This window comes from Pteropus medius, unplaced genomic scaffold, assembly GCF_902729225.1.
Source record: "Pteropus medius unplaced genomic scaffold, Ma_sr-lr_union100, whole genome shotgun sequence".
NCBI classification, from domain to species: domain Eukaryota; kingdom Metazoa; phylum Chordata; class Mammalia; order Chiroptera; family Pteropodidae; genus Pteropus; species Pteropus medius.
The window spans coordinates 1,991,942-2,010,061 of record NW_024345872.1 but is presented as its reverse complement, the minus strand read 5'-3'; the positions used below and the strand labels follow the sequence as shown (position 1 = coordinate 2,010,061).

General features: G+C 43.1%; 1 protein-coding gene across 1 annotated transcript in view; it reads left to right on the top strand.

Moving 5' to 3' along the window:
- The window catches only part of TRPC5 (transient receptor potential cation channel subfamily C member 5), a 178,250-nt gene that overhangs the window by 130,090 nt on the left and 30,040 nt on the right, over positions 1 to 18,120 (top strand). The window contains exon 6 of the mRNA XM_039874758.1: positions 12,843 to 13,038. Within this exon, the coding sequence (XP_039730692.1) occupies positions 12,843 to 13,038 (196 nt within the window). The remainder of the gene's footprint in view (positions 1 to 12,842; positions 13,039 to 18,120) is intronic.

The window sequence follows — 18,120 nt, the reverse complement described above, 5'->3', positions numbered from 1 at the left end:
TCTTGAAGCCCTGAGGCAGTCGAGTCCAAGTCAACTGTCCTGAGTAAAGTCTGTCTGGGTCTTCCCATTCAAAAGCAAAGATGGGCTGGCTAGCCTTGGCCAACGGCAGAGTAAAGAAGGCATCCTTCAGATCTAGGACAGTATATACTTGATGACTCGGGGGTAGCTGGCTGAGAAGAGTGTAAGGGTTGGGGACCATTGGGTGGATGGTCTCAACTAGCTTATTGACCTCCCTGAGATCCTGGACAGGTCGGTAGTCATTGGTGCCGGGCTTCTGTACTGGGAGCAGGGGAATATTCCAGGGGGAGTGGCAGGGAACTAAGATTCCTGCCTTCCTCAACTTTCGAATATGAACAACAATACCCCTTTGGGCCTTCTGACTGATAGGGTATTGACGTACCCGGGCTGGAGTAGCTGAGCTGGACAGAGTCACTATAATAGGAGGATGATGTGCTGCCAAGCTGGGAGGATTTGTTTCTGCCCAGACACCAGGAATCTTTTGTTGGAATTCAGTTAATAGGGGGTTTGTAGGTAAGGCTCACGGCGAGCTAATTAGAGGCTCCTCTAGCAAAAGGTATTCCTCAGACAATAGGCAGGTGAGTAGAATGGTCGGTGGGCCTGACTCGACAGTCAATTCAGTATGTCCTTCCTTGAAGGAAATTGTGGCCTGTAACAATTGTGGCCTGTAACAATTCTGTAGCAAGTCTCTACCCAGCAGCGGGTACGGGCATTCTGGCATAACTAGAAATGAATGCGTTATCGTTCCTTTTCCCAGATCTGTTATCCTGGCTTGGGTCCAAGGGTAAGATTTCCCTTGTCCAGTGGGCCCTTATATAAGTGTCTTTTCTTTTGAGAGTGGGCCCTGGGCGCTCTGTAGGACAGAGTAAGTAGCTCCTGTGTCTACCAAGAAGTTCACAGGCTTGCCCCCGACTTGTAAAGTTACCCTGGGCTCCTGGGGGCTTATAATGTAAGAGCCCCGACCTCCTCATTCTGCGTCCTCAAAGAGGACGAGGTGGGCCTTCTCCTCAGGGGCTTGTCCTTTTTCAGGGCACTCATTCTTCCAATGTCCCTTTTTCTTGCAGTATGCACATTGGTCCTTCTCTAGCCCGACTCTCCTAGGTCCATTGTTCACTCTGGGTGCCTGTCCTTGGCCTCTGCCTTTTCCTGTAGGTCCCTTTGGATTGGCTCCTTGCATGGTTGCAAGCAGGACCTTGGTCGTCTTGTTGGTCTGTGCTATATCTACCTCATTTCTATTGTTGAATACTCGTTGGGCTATCTCGACCAGCTCAGACAGGTTCTTTCCTTCAAACCTTTCCATCCTCTACAGTTTCTTTCTAATATCTGGGGCCGACTGACTGACAAAGGCTAAATTCACAGCCTTCCTATTATTAGGGTCCTCGGGGTCAATAGGGGTATATAACCGGTACAACTCTAAAAGTCGTTCCAGGAACGCCGCCGGCGATTCATCCTTAGCTTGGATGACCTCGCTTACCTTAGATAAGTTAATGGGTCGTCGGGCGGCAGACCGGAGGCCCTGGAGCAGAAGCTGGCGATACCGTTGGAGAGCCTCCTTACCTTGGTCAGTGTTAGGGTCCCAAGGCAGACGGGTGTTCGGGAAAACATGCTGGACGCGGGCCGGATCAGTGGAAGTCTGCCCATTGGGCTCTAATACCATCCTTGCAGCCTCCCTTAGAATTCGTTCCCGCTCCTCTGAGGTAAGTAGGACTTGGAGGTAAATAGGACTTGGTGACAATCGTCCCAAGTCGGCTGGTGGGTAAAGAAAATAGTCTCTAGCAGAGAGGTTAATCCCTGGGGTTTCTCTGAGAACGAGGGGTTCTGGTGTTTCCGATTGTACAGATCACTGGTGGAGAAAGGGACATAGACCATGAATGGCCTCTGGGTTTCTCTCCCAAGCGGGGGAGCCAATTGCCAGAGTGGGGCCAGGACTGCTGCCTGGTTCGACGAGTCAGGGACAGGATCAGGGTCTTTTGGGGGCCGGTACACAACCCCAGTGTGGGTGTGGGGAGGACTCTGGAGGGGTTCTGCCTTCCTGTTAGATGGAGACAGGAACAGGTCACGAGGGGAGAAAGGGGGAGGATTAGTGATCTCGGGGTCCTCAGGGGGTGCCTGTAAGACAGGGTAAAGAGAGTTAGGTGTCTGTCTGGACGGTTTCTCTTTTGGCCCCTTTGGTGTGGAGAGAAGGACAGACTTGGGAGTCACCTTTGACTCTTGGCCGCAGCGGCAGACCTTCAAGTACTTGGGGGCATCAGAAACAATATCGATCCACACATCAATATATGGAGCCTGATCAGGGTGGCCAGGATTTCCATAGATAATACCCCGCATCTGAAAGGCTGTTTGCAGGTCGAGTGACCCCTCTGATGGCCACTCTGTTCCAAATGTGAGCCAATCTAACTGGCAGAACCTCTGAAAGTCAAAGGGAGTGACACTAGCTCTGTAGGCTTGGGCTCGTCTCCTGAAATCCTTAAAATGGTTAAGGAGGTACTGAAGGGGGGTAGGACGATTTGAGGAAGAAGCCTGACCCATGTTAGTAAAAGCAGGCAAGATCCCCAACAAAAGCCAAATAAGCCAGGGCTAGGCTCAGCCCCTGACCTAGCGTCCAGTCGGACAGGGCCACGGAGGCAAGACCTAAGGAAAGAATTAAAATACCACACATCGATATATGGAGTAAACTTATGAAGACCAAGGCAATAGGAGGGTAACAGTACATTAGACCAGTCCGGACAGACAGACACAATACAGACAGACAAGACAAACTAAAGGTAGCACAAAACGCTAGTGTACCCAAAAACCTGAATACCTGAACCAGAAACCTGAATACCTGAAGTCAAGTCTGACTTCTCAGACCTTGACCGAACTAGGGAAGTATTGCTACATCCAACCTTCCACTAGTTCCTTTTAGGGACCACCGACAGACAGATCCAAGCGCAGTCTTACTCACCGGTGAAGCTGCCCAAGATGGCTCATGCCCAATTGTTACAGAATTAAACCTTTTTGTCCACTTGCCCTCCTGGGCGAGTCTGCCTAGCGTCCGGGGCTGAGAAACGTCTCTCAGCGGCCGTCCTCTGGACGGGGCAGGTCCTTGCCCAAGGTGGCCAGGGTCGTGGGTCTTAGGAGATCTCCCCGCTCTGGAGAGATCTCGCTAGGGCCTCCAAATATTGTGGCTCGATCAATTCTAAGACCCATAGAGCCAATTGAGATGAGTTATGAGCCTTTATTAGCTGGCCAGCGACTGACTCTCTACCATGCAGGGTTCAAGGAGATCAGCCCAGAGCTCCCAAAAGAGGCAGCTTTATAAAGCCTAGAACCACACCCTGGTTTAACATCAAACAAGCAAACAGATTAACCACACCCTAGTTAACATCAAACAAGCAAGCAGATTACAGAAGCAGAAGGTGGCCGTTAGCATATCGTTGCCCAGAACCACACCCTTAACAATCTCCCCTAAGAATTGCTGCATTCTTTTTTTAAATTATATTTTATTTTTATATTTTATTGGTTTCAAGTATATAGTACATTGCTTAGACATTTATATAGTTTATGAAGTGATTCCCCCTATTATTCTATCACCCACCTGGCTCTACACACAGCCATTACAATGTATTAACTATATTCCCTATGCTGTACTCTACCATCCCCGTGACAATTTTGTAACTACTAATTTGTACTTCTTCATCCCTTCAACTTTTTCTCCCAGCCCCACAACTTCCCTCCCATCTGGAAGTAACCAGTTTGTTCTCTGTATCTATGAGTCTGTTTTTGTTTAGTTTGTTCTTTTTGTTACTTAGATTCCACATGTAAGTGAAATCACATGGTGTTTATCTTTCTCTGTCTTATTTCACTCAGCATAACCTCTAGTTCCATTCATATCATTGCAAATGGTAGGGTTTCATTTTTTATGGCTGAGTAATATTCCATTGTATATATGAACCATAACTTCTTATTCAGTCGTCTCTTGATGGGCATGTAAGTTGCTTCCATACCTTGGCTATTGTGAATAGCGCTGCTATGAACATAGGTGTGCATAGATCTTTATGAATTAGTATTTTGGTTTTCTTTGAATAAATCCCCAGAAGTGTAATTGCTGGGTCAAAAGGTAGTTCTATTTTTAATTTTTTAAGGAACCTCCTGTTTTCTATAATGGCTGTACCATTTTGCAATCCCACCAACAGTGCAGGAGGATTCCCTTTTCTCCACATCCTCAGCAACACTTGTTTTTGATTTATTGATGATAGTCATTCTGACAGGTGTGAGACGATATCTTGTTGTGGTTTTAACTTGCATCTCTCTGATGATTAGTGATCTTGAGCATCTTTTCATAGATCTATTGGCCCTCTGTATTTCCTCTTTGGAGAAATGGCTATTCAGGTCTTCTGCCCATTTTTTTAATTGGATTGTTCTTTTGTTGTTGAGTTGTATGAGTTCTTTATAAATTTTGGATATTAGCCCCTTATCAGACGTATCATAGGCTAATATCTTCTCCCATTCAGTAGGTTGTTTTTTTGTTTTGTTGATGGTTTCTTTTGCTGGACAAAATCTTTTTAGTTTGATGTAGTTCCATTTATTTTTCTTTTATTTCCCTTACCCAAGGAGATATAGCAGAAAAAAATTACTAATATCAATATCAGAGTGTTTACTCCCTATGTTTTCTTCTAGAAATTTTATTGTTTCGGGTCTTACATTTAAGTCTTTAATCCACTTTGAGTTTATTCTTGGCATATGGTGTAAGAAGGTGGTCCAGTTTCATTTTTTTGCACGTATCCATCCAATTTTCCCAACACCATTTGTTGAAGAGATTTTCTTTACCCCCACTGTATATTTTTGCCTCCTTTGCCATGCTTTTAACTGGTCTCCCAGCCTTCAGTCTTATCTCCCCTCCAAACAATTTCCCATGTGCTTTGCAGAAATTGCTTTCTAAATACCAGTGTTATCCTGTCACCTCCCTGGTGTCATTCTCACTAGGTATCTAAATCTTCTCCAGTGTAAAATCTATCTCTTTACACACAGGTTTTGGTTATCTGGACTCTCACCTCTCTAGACTCTCACTTCTTTCCTCAAGAGTCAATATCTTGCTCTTCTCCAATTTCAGGAAAGCAACTCAGCCCTACAGGCCTTTGCACATCACAGGTCATTCCCTCGGCCTGGAATGCTCATCCCCACCTGGCCATCCTGGAAAACTCTTGCTTATCCTTTAAGCTTCTGAAAAAGTGTCAAAATGTTACCTACTCTTTTAAGCCTTTTCTTACTAACTCCAATCTGCTCTCAATTAACAGGCTCCTTCTGTGTTTCACATGGCATTCTAAGCACATCTCCATTGCAATAACCTGTTGTATTTTAGTCATTTGTTATCTCTCTCACCCACCAAACTGGGACCCCCACCTAGGTAAGCCTTGTAAACTGTCCTAAAGAAGACTAAGACATAACGGTGCTCAACATGCCTATTAAACCATTAAGTGAGTAAAAAGGATGAATTCCAATAACAATTCTATCTTTAATCCTAGAAGACCTGCTTCTGCTTCTGCCACCTTCCCTGTTTGGCTGAAGTATCTGACCAGCTCTGTCACTCTGCTGATCCACTTTAAACTTACTTTCAGTGAAAACTCTTAGCCTTTCTCCTACCTCCCTCAGCCTGTAGTTGGGAACTTGGCCTGAGAGCAAAACTCTAGGTTGATCCATATTAAACTTCATCTTGTTAGTTCTAGCACATTGCTCCAGGCTGTTTAAATCTTTCTGAAACTTGATCCTGTCACCCAGTCTATTAGCTAACCCTCCCAGTCTTGTGTTATCTGAAAATCTAAGAAGATTGCCATCTAGTCTCATCAAAAGCATTTGATAAAATTGTCAGACAGCCTTAGTATTCACTGGGTGGGATATTGGGCAGCTCTTAAAATGATAACTCCAAAGCCTCTGTATATATGTAAAATGTGTAATTTTTAAAAGCACAATATTTGTATACACTACGATTGCGACTATGTACAACTAGATATGCAAATGGATAACAATCTATAAAGACAATAAAGAAAGGTAAAACAACAAGGTTGTATTTAGGTGGAAGGTTAATAATACTTATAAAAATAATGTTTACTGGGTGCTAGGTCCAGGCACTATTACAAAATGAGCTTTACGTGAATTAACTCATTTAATCCTCACAACTATGCTATCAGGTAAGTACTATTATTGCTATCCATTTTACAAATGGAGAAATTAGGATACAAAACAGTTAACAGGCTGCCCCCAGTCACATAAGATGATCAGTAGCAGAGTCAGGATTTCAATCCATGCATACAAGCTCCAGTTTGTGCTTTTATCCAGGGATTCAGGTATAAAACTGGTTTTGTAAAGCCATATAAAATTTGTTGTGTAAAGTTGTAATAATCACAAATACATGTAAAGCTAAATAGCACAGAGCCATGACCTAGCAGGTCACTTGGGACCTCCTTGTAAACTATCACCATTCATTTGGGGCTATCTCTACCTAATCAGTGGTGATTTCTCTACCCAACATTCAGTCCATATTCTCCCATCTTATTTACCTAGATACAAACTCAGTTCCTAAAAAGGCAATTTTTTTTCTGACCAGATATTAAAGGTTCTTATTGATTGTCTTCAGCTGTTCCCCCTGATTTCATTTTATAGCCTTCTCACTACTGTCATCACAGCATGGTGCTATTCATTTGTGCTTTCCTTAGTTATTTGCTTCTCCTGTTATCTTTATTATAGATTTATTCAACAAACATTTATTCAGCAACTGTTATGTGCCAGGCAATGAAGATACTGAGTAAGATGGCATCTTTATCCTCAAGAAGTTCATAGTCTAATAGAGAACACAAGTAAACAGTTAGAATAGCTGCCATTTTTAATGCTTACCACATGCCAAGCACTGTGCTGAGTATGTTGTTGTAACCGCCAGCCCCCAAAAGACACTCGGACCACCAGAAATCAGTGAGTTATAGGAAACATGCTCTTTATTCAGCCAGCTGGGTCTGCCAGGGGTACGTGGACCCCAAATTAAGCAGCCCCAAAATGTAGAGGTACAGGGTTTTTAAGCCCTGAATCCCATTCCTCATTCTGTCTTAAACACAAAGGTCTATTTTTCTTTTATTCACTACCTGTCAACCCACAGGTCGGTTGTGCAAGCGGGGGTACAGGAGCAAAAAGCTTATTGTTAGACTGTTATGTTCCCATGGGCGATAGCCTATGTTCCCATGGGCGATAGCCAAGCAGTAATTTTCCAGCCAGCACATTCCCCACTGGCCTTAGCAGAAAATCAAATCTTTGATTCTTCATGTGGAATTTGCTCATAGCCTCTATTTTGTAATACTAAAAGTTTAATAGAATTAATTCTCTTCCTTATATATGCAAACAAGAAATCGAGGAAACATGGGCCAAAAGTTAACAAGAAGAGGAGGAGGATTAAAGGTCCAGCTATAGCAGATAGAAGGGTTGTTAGCCATGGTGACCAACTGAACATCCTATGAAACCAGTTATCTGATTCTAGTCTTTGTTTTTCCCTAGCATCTTAATTTCTCTCTACTAGTCGTAAGCTCTCTCTAATTACTCCAGAGTTATTAGCATAGAAGCAACAGGTTTCACCTAGAGCCATACATAATCCATCTTGTTCTAAGAATAATAAATCTAAACCTCTTCTATTTTGGAGGACTACTTCTGCTAGTAAATCGACTTGAAGTTCTAGCCTGCTGAGCTCAGTTAAGTTTAAGGGAGTTCCTACCCCGACATAGTAAGGGGGTTTTTGGGTTTGGGCACAACCAGCAATTTTGTCCTATGTCTGGGGTGGTCTTATTTAAGACCTTGTGTATTGTCGTTAGCAAAGTTATTAATGCTCCTTCTGATTTTGGTTGTGGCTGGTCGAATGCCTGGGCTAAAGAGATAAAAAGGAAGAAACAAAGGGTTATACTTATGTATGCTTGAGTCTTAGTCTTAAGGGCCCGTCTTCCTGAGCTGTCCACTCTCGTGCTGCCTTCACGTGGGAGTGATGAATCCATGATGGGATGCTGTCTACTTTAACTGCAGTGGGTGTCATCAGGTAGACAGTGAAGGGTCCTTTCCATTTGGGTTCTAGTCCCTTGGAAGTGAACTTCCGGATCCACACAGAGTCCCCAGGCTGAAACTGATGGGGCAGTCTGTCCCCTGGGGCTGAGTGGACAGCATGAACCCCAGACCAAATCTCCTTCTGTACACTTTGAAGGGCCTGTAAAGACTTAAGTAAGACAAGGTTACGTAGTTCTGCCTTTTTCTCATCTTCTATTCTAGGTACTAAAGGTGGGGGTTTTCCAAAGAAAATTTCAAATGGGGTGAATCCGTTAATATATGGAGTACACCTGGCTTGGAGGAGAGCAAAGGGGAGTAGTTCTACCCAGGTCCCACTAGTTTCTAATCCTAACTTGACTAATGTCTTTTTTAGGGTCCGATTCGTTCACTCTACTCGGCCCGAACTTTTGGGGCCGGTAGGCGCAGTGGAGTTTCCATTACGAATTTAGGTACCTAGCCAATTGTTGTGATGCCTTTGCTACAAAGGCTGGCCTGTCATCAGACCCTAAAGTTCCAGGGAGACCAAATTGAGGGAGAATTTCTTGTAGTAGTTTCTTAGTAGCTACTAAGGCAGTCTCTTTCCTGGTGAGGAAGGCCTCTACCCATCCTGAAAATGTGTCTATAAAAACAAGTAAATATTTGTAGCCCCCCCATAGTCGGGGTAATCTCAGTGAAATCTACTTCCCAGTGGTCCCCCAGATAAGTTTCTCTTTCCCTATGCCTAGATTCTATCTTCCCCTTCTTTGGATTAATTTGGACACAAGCCGGGCATCGTGAGGCAATCTCCTCTGCAGTTCTTCTCCCTTTTAACAAGTGAAAGTAGGGGTCTAAAGCTTGGAGCATCTTAGTTTGCCCTAGGTGTATGGTCTGGTGTAGTTGGTGGAGGAGAGTCCTTCCAAGGGCCATGAGAGCCTGATTTTTCCATCTGAGGTTGTCCACCACCCCTGTTGGTTCCTAGTGGCTCCCTTATCTTGAAAATATATGTTCTCTTCTGCCGTATAGGTCAGAGACGGAGGCAGTTCTGGGTAAGGGACAACAGTCAGTAGATGTGGTGGGGACCCCACTGGCCTTGTGGCCACTGTTCTTATCTCTGCATTGGCTCATTGGTTTCCCTCAGCCTCAGGACTATTCCCTTTTTGATGCCCTTTACAAAGAACAATAGCAAGAGTCTTAGGCATCTATAAGGCTTCAAGTAAGGCTAAGATCTCCCCCTTGTTCTTGATGTCCTTCCCAGCTGAAGTCAGAAGCCCTCTTTCCTTGTAGATGGCTCCATGTACATGTGCAGTGGCAAAGGCGTATCGGCTGTCAGTGTATATCATGACTGCCTTATCCTTTCCCCATCTTAGTGCCTCAGTGAGGGCGATGAGTTCTGCCTTTTGAGCAGAAGTCCTATGGGGAAGAGCCTGTGACCAGATGGTGCCAGTTAGTTACGACCACTGCCTCAGCATACCTCCTTCCTTCCTGCATGAAGATGCTCCTGTCCGTGAATAGAACTTCATCGGCCTCAGGCAGAGGGGAGTCTTTGAGGTCTGGCCGCGAGGAACACATAGCATCAGTGAAATCTATGCACTCATGAACGGGAGTCTCGGAGTCTGGGTCTGGCAACCGATTGGCTGGGTTGATGACAGTAGCTTTGGATTTTAGCCATACGTTTGGGGTCATCCGGTGCCTCCTTGTTGTTGAACACCTGGGCTATCTCAACAATTTGGGACAGGTTCATCCCTGCAAAATCTTCTAATTTTTTGCAATTTACACGGGATATCGGGGGCCGCCTGAGTAGCAAAGGCTATATTAATTGCCTGCTGGTTCTCAGGGGCCTCAGGATCAATGGGGGTGTATACCCGGTACACCTCGTTCAATAAACGCTCCAGGGGATTCCTAAGGTCCCTGTATAACTTCAGTTACCTTAGAAAGGTTAGTTGGCTGACGAGCAGCCATCCTAATTCCTCCAATTAGAATCTGGTGGTACCGATCTAATGCCTTTCTCCTTGCCTGAGAATTGTGTCCCCAGTCTGGGTGGGCAGAGGGAAATTCCTCCTCAATCTGTTCCCCTGCTTCCTCAACTCTCCTCCCTCTCGCAGCTATCTTTTGTGTTTCAGTCCGAATGCCTCCGCGTTCTTCCTCCATGAAGCGGGTAATTAAAAGCTGTTGGCAATCATCCCAGGTGAGGCAGTGAGTCTGAAAGACACTTTCTAAGAATCCTATTAATGCCTGGGGTTTCTCAGAGAAAGGCAGATTCTGTGCCTTCCAGTTGTACAGGTCACTAGTCGTAAACCATAAAGGGCCTGTCTGTGTGATGACCCTGCGGTGGTGCTTCTCACAAGGGGAGGATGGCTGGGGTGGTGGTAATGGCTGGTGCCCTGCCCAGAGCAGGAGCAGGAGGCCCATAGGGGTTACCTGCCCATGTCTGAGGAGGTGAAGCGGTGCTATTTGGCCTCTGTTTTCCTGGATTATAGGGTGGGGGAAGGTCACTGTCCTCCGGTAGAGATTGGAGGACTGAGGGACTGGGCTGTCTTGGAGATTCAGTTGCTGCATGTTTCGGGGGGCCCACAACTAAGGCTCGTGCCCCTAGAGAAAGGGCACACCGGCGGAGCCAAGGAGGGAGTGTCTGAACAAGGTTTAACCATTAATTGATGTAGGGAAACTAATCAGGATGTCCTGGGTCTCCCGTGACAATCTTCCAAACATTCCTCACTAAACCCCTGTCAAAAGAACTCTCCGGAGACTAGTTTACATCAAAAGACAGTCACTCAACTTTACACAATGTTTTTAGTCTGCCCGGAGAAAATTTCATGCCATAGTCAGCTCCTTCTACAAACCCTTCTTTGAAATGTCACAGGAGACAACCCAAAGGTGTCTTCTGTGAACTCAGGCTTCCCCACATTGCTTGCACAGAAAACAGAAAACAGACACTCAGACAAGAACAATCAGACACTCAGACAAGAACAATTACTGGAGTGTAGGTGGACCCAGAGAAGTCCGCCACCTACAACCTAGACAAGACCAGAGACAATAAACAGAACCCGACAACAGGGCACAGGAGGCGGCATCCCGCAGCCTGGCCATGGTCCGGGAGATAAGACTGCGTCCATTCTCTCCACGGACCCTCACTGACCAGTCAACAGAAACAGGAAGGTACCTTTTATCCAGACACCGAGGCCTCGGAGATTCCAGATTCCCGTCAGGACCAGGAACAAAGAGCATGCCCTAAAAGGTTGCGTCCTTGACGATTGTGCTGACCCGTCATAGCATTCAAGGGCCCTGGAACATCTCAGGTTGGCCACCCCTTTCAATCCGTAACAGGGACAGCAACCGCTTCGGAGGCCGGTCCGGTCTTAGATCCCAGGGCCACTCCCTGAGATCTCACTGAGGCCTCCAAATGTTGTAACTGCCAGCACCTGAAAGACACACGGCCCACCAGAAATCAGTGAGTTATAGGAAACATGCTCTTTATTCAGCCAGCTGGGTCTGCCAGGGGTACGTGGACCCCAAATTAAGCAGCCCCAAAATGTAGAGGTACAGGGTTTTTAAGCCCTGAATCCCATTCCTCATTCTGTCTTAAACACAAAGGTCTATTTTTCTTGTATTCACTACCTGTCAACCCACAGGTCGGTTGTGCAAGCGGGGGTACAGAAACAGAAAGCTTATTGTTAGACTGTTATGTTCCCATGGGCGATAGCCAAGCAGTAATTTTCCAGCCAGCACACATTACATGTTGTGTCTTATGTGATAGAGTAAGGTGGTTAAGTATGTGGGTTCTGGAGTTAGAAGAGCTGGGTGCAAATCCTACCTCTGCCATTTCCTGCCTGTGTGACTGCTCTGTACCTAAGTTTTTCATCTGAAAAAAAAAAAAATAGAAGAAAAATAGTAGCTACTTCTTCGGGTTATTCTGAAAATCAAATAATATAATACATGCAAAACAGCACAGTGCCTGGCACATAGTAAGAGAACAATAAATGTCAACAATTGGTAGTGATCCTATCAATAACTATCAAGAAACTTGAAGATTAAAGAGGCTATGTAACTTTCCCAAAGTCAAATAGTTAATGAGCACTTATAGCTGAGAGACCATAGTCAATTTCTGAACCTCTGTTTCCTCAGCAGCAACAACAAAGTTTTCATAAAGATCACAATGATAATGTATGTAAAAGCGCCTAGTATGCTTTTATAGTACTCAATAATTATTAGTTAATATAACATTTAAAATAATTCATATAAAGTGTTAGCTCAAGAATCCTTAAGCTCCTCCACTAAGCTGAGCACTATTCTGGGCCCTGTGGGAACCACAAAAGAAGTATCAGAAATGGTAAGTTGCTCATGTTCCACTCAGCTAACGAGTGTCAGAGCTGACATTTTAACCCAGAGCAATCTAACTTAAGCACCATATTCTTAATGCAAGCACCACTGCATTTCTCCCTCTATGTAATTAGATAGGTGGAAAATCACATGGTATAAGATGAGAGAGAAAGTTTGGTTGAAGAAGTACGCCTTGAAATAAATCTTGGAACATTATAGGTTCTGTGTAGACTGAGAAGAGAGAGATGGTATTACAGGTAGAAAGGCAAAGCATAAGACATAGAAATGGGAACAAATAAACAAACTTACCTGGCTTGTTTGGGTTGGGGAAGATACCAAACCATGTGAAATCTTCAATCTACTTGTTTGGATGCAAATACGGCGTGCCCCTTACCAGGCCCCCAGATTACCTAATGTTTTCTATCTCTTCTTGCTCTTCCTAGAAAATTAACTCACCTGCTCTTTCTTCTTTTTAGGCTCTTTGAAACCCTTCAGTCACTCTTCTGGTCTGTATTCGGCCTTTTAAATCTCTACGTCACCAATGTGAAAGCCAGACACGAGTTCACAGAGTTTGTGGGAGCTACCATGTTTGGAACGTACAATGTCATCTCTCTGGTAGTGTTGCTGAACATGCTGATCGCCATGATGAACAACTCGTATCAGCTTATTGCCGTGAGCAGCTTTGCTTTACACGGTGGTTACCTTTACAAGGGTGGTTTTGGGAGGGGTCACGTTGGCATGGAGCCCATTGGAAACTCAATGAAACAGCCTGTCTGCCTCAATTATTTTACATTAGCTTTCCCAGTTGTTAGATTAAATATTTCCTTCCAAGGCAAATCAGTTTGGAGTCTTCAGCCATTGAGTCCTGGTAATCTAGAAAAAGGTGTTCTACTTTAATAAGAATTTCTGGTTACCTGTTAAAAAATATTTTTAAATCTCTGAATCCATTTTCTTGACTTATTAAGGAGAGCTCAGGAGATATGAGCTTAGGAGGCTACATGTCACCCACTAATCTCCAGGACGGATTGAACTGATCCAGTTCTCTAAGCAGGAGGGCCTTATATCCTTCTCCACAGCAATCATCTCCTTCCCAAAACTGAGGACTCCGTTGACAAGGACAACTTTTTCAGAGAGAGTGGCTACTTTTTTATCAAGGATACATGAATAACTGCACTTCACTGTGAGACACTCTGAAGTAGAGTCCATTGCTAAATATTTTTGACCATCATGTTACCATTTAGATCAGCAATATATATTACTCTAAACTAGAAATGGCAAAAGTATAGAATATGGGATCAATCTGGGCCCTGCCCTGTTTTTCATGTCAAAGTAAATATCTAACCTTAGCTTATTTTCTTATGATTTGCCTATCATTTCTAGAAGTGGAATATTAGCAAGGACTTCTGGCCAAGATTCTATATAGTTGAGTATCAGTGAATTTGGATGTTTAATTCATAAGATGCTTGATCACCCCCACAGGTCTATCTATTGCTCAAAGTTTCGCTGTAGCATAGAAGTCACAGAATAGAAAGACCTGAGTCTTATCTTCCTTCATAAGTGCTATTTCTCAGACTTAGTTTGCTACTGAGGAGTCATTTAGCCTATAGAAAAGAAGATTAATTATAGGTTACATGTGTATATGTGTGCATGCGTGGGTATGTCTACAACCATAACTTGTTTTACTGTGCTTCACTTTGTTACACTTCACATATGTTGCATTTTTTACAATTTGGAGGCAGAATCTTCCACCAGCAAAAAGATTACCACTCCCTTTATTGAAATATTCACTTTATTGTGGTGGTCTGAAACTGAACCCACAATATCTCTGAGGTATGCCTGTCCATACACACATATGTACGCACATAATGTCCAATTTTCATAATTATTATTGGTGGTAGTAAACATCTGTGATCCATTTCCACTAAGAACACATCAAAGAGGAATGAGTTTATGTTGCAGTGGGAGACTTTTGAGTTATATATATATGGAAGAACTTCCTAAACATAAATGGCAATGAAATGCATTCTCCTAGGTGAATTTGTAGAATTTCTTCCATTGGAGAGTTTGAAAAATCAGGATATAAAATTATCTACTAGAATGGTTAAGATCTGAGGTGCTTAGGTGAGGGAGAAAGGAGAGGAGTATAGTGAAAAAATATATTAGGAATTAAAAGTCCAGGGTCTCTAGTTCTGGTTCTGTTGTTTATAATCATGTGACCTTGAGTAACTTTCTCTTTTGGAGCCTCGGTTTCTTCATTCAAAAATTTGGAGGGTTGGGATAGATGGTCTTTTTTTCCAGTTTTATTGATATGTAATTGGCATACAGTTATGTGCCATATAAGAAGTTTTGGTCACAATGAACCACATATACAATGTGGTACCATAGGGTAATAATGGAGCTAAATTTCTTATAAGAAATGAGAGGATATGTGGTTCAGGTTGAATGTGTTTTTCTCTGATAGGAATAATATCTGTGGGGCTTGGCAGTAGATTCCCTCTCACTCACAGCACGTCAGTTTTGAGCGCACAGATAACATCCCCATCAGTCAGCCATTGACACAGAGGAGCCTGTCCCCTCCAGCTCTACATATTCAGAGGGTGCTATAGTCCTTCCAGATCTAGCTTGATGGACTTCAGAGTACATTGCTGTAAATTCTTTCCCGAGGACCTGAGATTCTGTATAAGGACACGGGTCCACAGGAACTGCCGTAACAAGTATTAAGTGCCACTGCCACTTCAGTAAAAGCTTTCTGTGATAGTGTGGAGCCAGCCTGTCCCTCTACTTTAAAAATATGTTCAGGATGAAATTATGTAAAGCATAAGTAAGTTTTATTTCTTCAGTTTAATGCCAGAAAGAGCCCTTTGTGCCAGACAAGGTTAATGGAACCAAAAACAAATTTCCAAAGTCTAACTATCGAGACCCCAGTTCTACACCTTCTCCATGTTAAACACCTCCCTCTTTTTTAAATTTCTTAATCTGACCACTGTTGCAACATGCACTAGCCAATACCACACTGCCATGACATCACTATGTTTCTTTATCTCTCCATCTTGATTTCTTATTCCTACTGATCCTCAGGCCACCTTTCACTCCCTGCCAGTCAGTATTGTGGTGATCTACACCTTACCCAACCAGTTTCTCCTGAATATTGCCTATCAATCCAGCCCACAGAGTTCATGGAGAAGCATTGACAACTTCAATGTTGCCTTTCTGACCCTGTCAGAAGGAAGCAGGGGGAGGGCTTGTAGGACAGTGTTTATAAAGTCTACAGTAATGTACAGTCATATCCTAGGCCTTCACATTCACTCATCACTCGCTCACTGACTCACCCAGAGCAGCTTCCAGTCCTGCAAGCTTCATTCATGGTAAGTACTCTCTATAGGTGTACCATTTTTTTTATCTTTTATACCATATTTTACTGTACCTTTTTTGTGTTTAGATATGTTTAGATACACAAATACCATTACAGTTGTCTACAGTATTCGGTAAGGTAAAATGCTGTACAGTTTGTAGTCTAGGAACAATAGGCTCTACCATATAGGCTATACCATCCAGGTTCGTGTAAGTACACTCCATGATGTTCGCACAATGATGAAATTGCCTAATGACATATTTCTCAGAACATATCCCCATTGTTAAGTGATGCATGTCTGTATAACGTTGTGTATGTTTAAGGTGTACAATATGATGATATGATATACATATATATTACAAAATGATTACCATAAGGCTAGTTAACACATCCATCACTTCACATGTTATCATTTTTGTGTGTGTTGTGAGAACGTTTAAGACTTACTCTCATAGTACTTTCCAGTATGTAATACAACTTTGTTAACTATATTGACCACACTGTGCATTAGATCCTCAGAACTTATTCATCTTCTAAATGGAAATTTGTACTCTTTTACCAATATCTTCCCATTTTCCCCAATCCTCAACCATGGCAACCACTATTCTACTCTTTGTTTCTATGAGTTTGACTTTTTTAGATTCCACATATAAGCGAAATCATACAGTATTTGTCTTTCTCTGTCTGACTTATTCTACTTAGCATAATGCCCTACAGTTTCATCTGTGTTATTGCAAAAGGCAGGATCTCCTTCTTTCTCATGGCTGAATAATATTTCACTGTGTGTATATATACATATATATGTGCATATACATAATATCGCATTTTCTTTATCCAACTGTCTATCAATGGACACTTAGGTTGCTTTCATATTTTGACTATTGTGAATACTGCTGCATGGGGATACAGATATCACTTCAAGATAGTGATTTTATTTCCTCCAGCGATGTACCCAGAAGTGGGGTTGCTGGATCATATTGTAGTTTTATTTTTAATTTTTTAAAGGAAACTCCATACTGTTTCCTATACTGGCTGTACAAATTTACATTCTCACCAGCAGTGTATGAGGGTTTCCCTTTCTCCACATCTTCACCAATACTTGTTACTGCTTATCTTTTGGATAATAGCCATTCTGACAAGTGTGACATGGTATCTCATGGTGGTCTTAGTTTGTATTTGCCTGGTGATTAGTGATGTTAAACATTTTTTCATGTACCTATTGGCCATCTGTATGTCTTTAATACCCCCAATATACTGTGAGTCTAGGTGTCCACAGATGAGCAGGATAGACTCACAAGGTTCTTTCGAGCTCTAAAATTCTGCCCATCTGATGCTTTTGAAATGGAATAGAGTTCAGTTTCATCTTTATCCTCTCTCTCTCTCTCTCTCTCTCTCTCGTTCAAACCCAACTAGATTAAGAACTCTGAAATGATCTATGCTCACTCCTAGTCTGTTTCTATAAGAGAACAGGCATAGAATCTCAGGGTTTTATTTTTCCAACACTATGCCTACCATCCTGAACCCCTACCCTGCCAAAATGGCAATATTCATGCTGAAGTGTTTATTTTCTCCCTTGATATCCTACAGCTGATTGTTCCTAATGGTAGTGGAAAAGGGAGATATCTTCTTGTTGCCTAATGCAGGGCTGTGATGTCTCCTGAGTTCAGTGACATTTTGCTAGGAAGAGTGAAAATTATCTACTCTAGCTCCCTTGGCACCACCTGTTATTAGTAAGTTGTGTTTTAATGCCACCTACTGCTGCACCTGAGGAAAATACCTTGGCTTAGGAGAGAACTAGGGGTTGGGGGTTTGAGGGATTGCAGAGAGATGGCCTGAATGGGACCTATACCCTCTCACACATGTGGGGTCATAGCCAACCATTCTGAATACTACTGGCTGCTTTAGGATCCTCTGGTAATGTGTCTTTACCATTTGGAATTGGATCCAGTGGAATTCTAATATCGAGCAGCCTGAATCCAAAAATACCTGGAATCATTTAAGTGATAAAAACCAGCAAGTAGATTTGATTCCATTTGCCACATCTCCACTTCAGTAGTGGATGCAATTTTTAGAAGGGTCTTGATATGAGGGAAAGGTTATAGAAAAGGAAGCCACTGAAGACAAATCTTTCTTACTTCAAAAGGTATCACAGGCTGACTGTCTAAGTAGAGACTCAGTTGTCAATGTGCTTTACTGTGAATCTGTTTAGTGTACATTCTAAGACAGGCCTCAAGAACACCAGTTAATAGCAATCCTTTGAAGGGGTGAGCTCTTTCTCAGTGATCTGTGCAGGATGCAGAGCTGCTGGTGACAATTCATATTTCTATGCCAGAAGAGGCTCCACTGCAGTAGTGGATAGAGTCAGCCTCAAAATATGCGGAAGCAGAGATCACTCCAGGCTT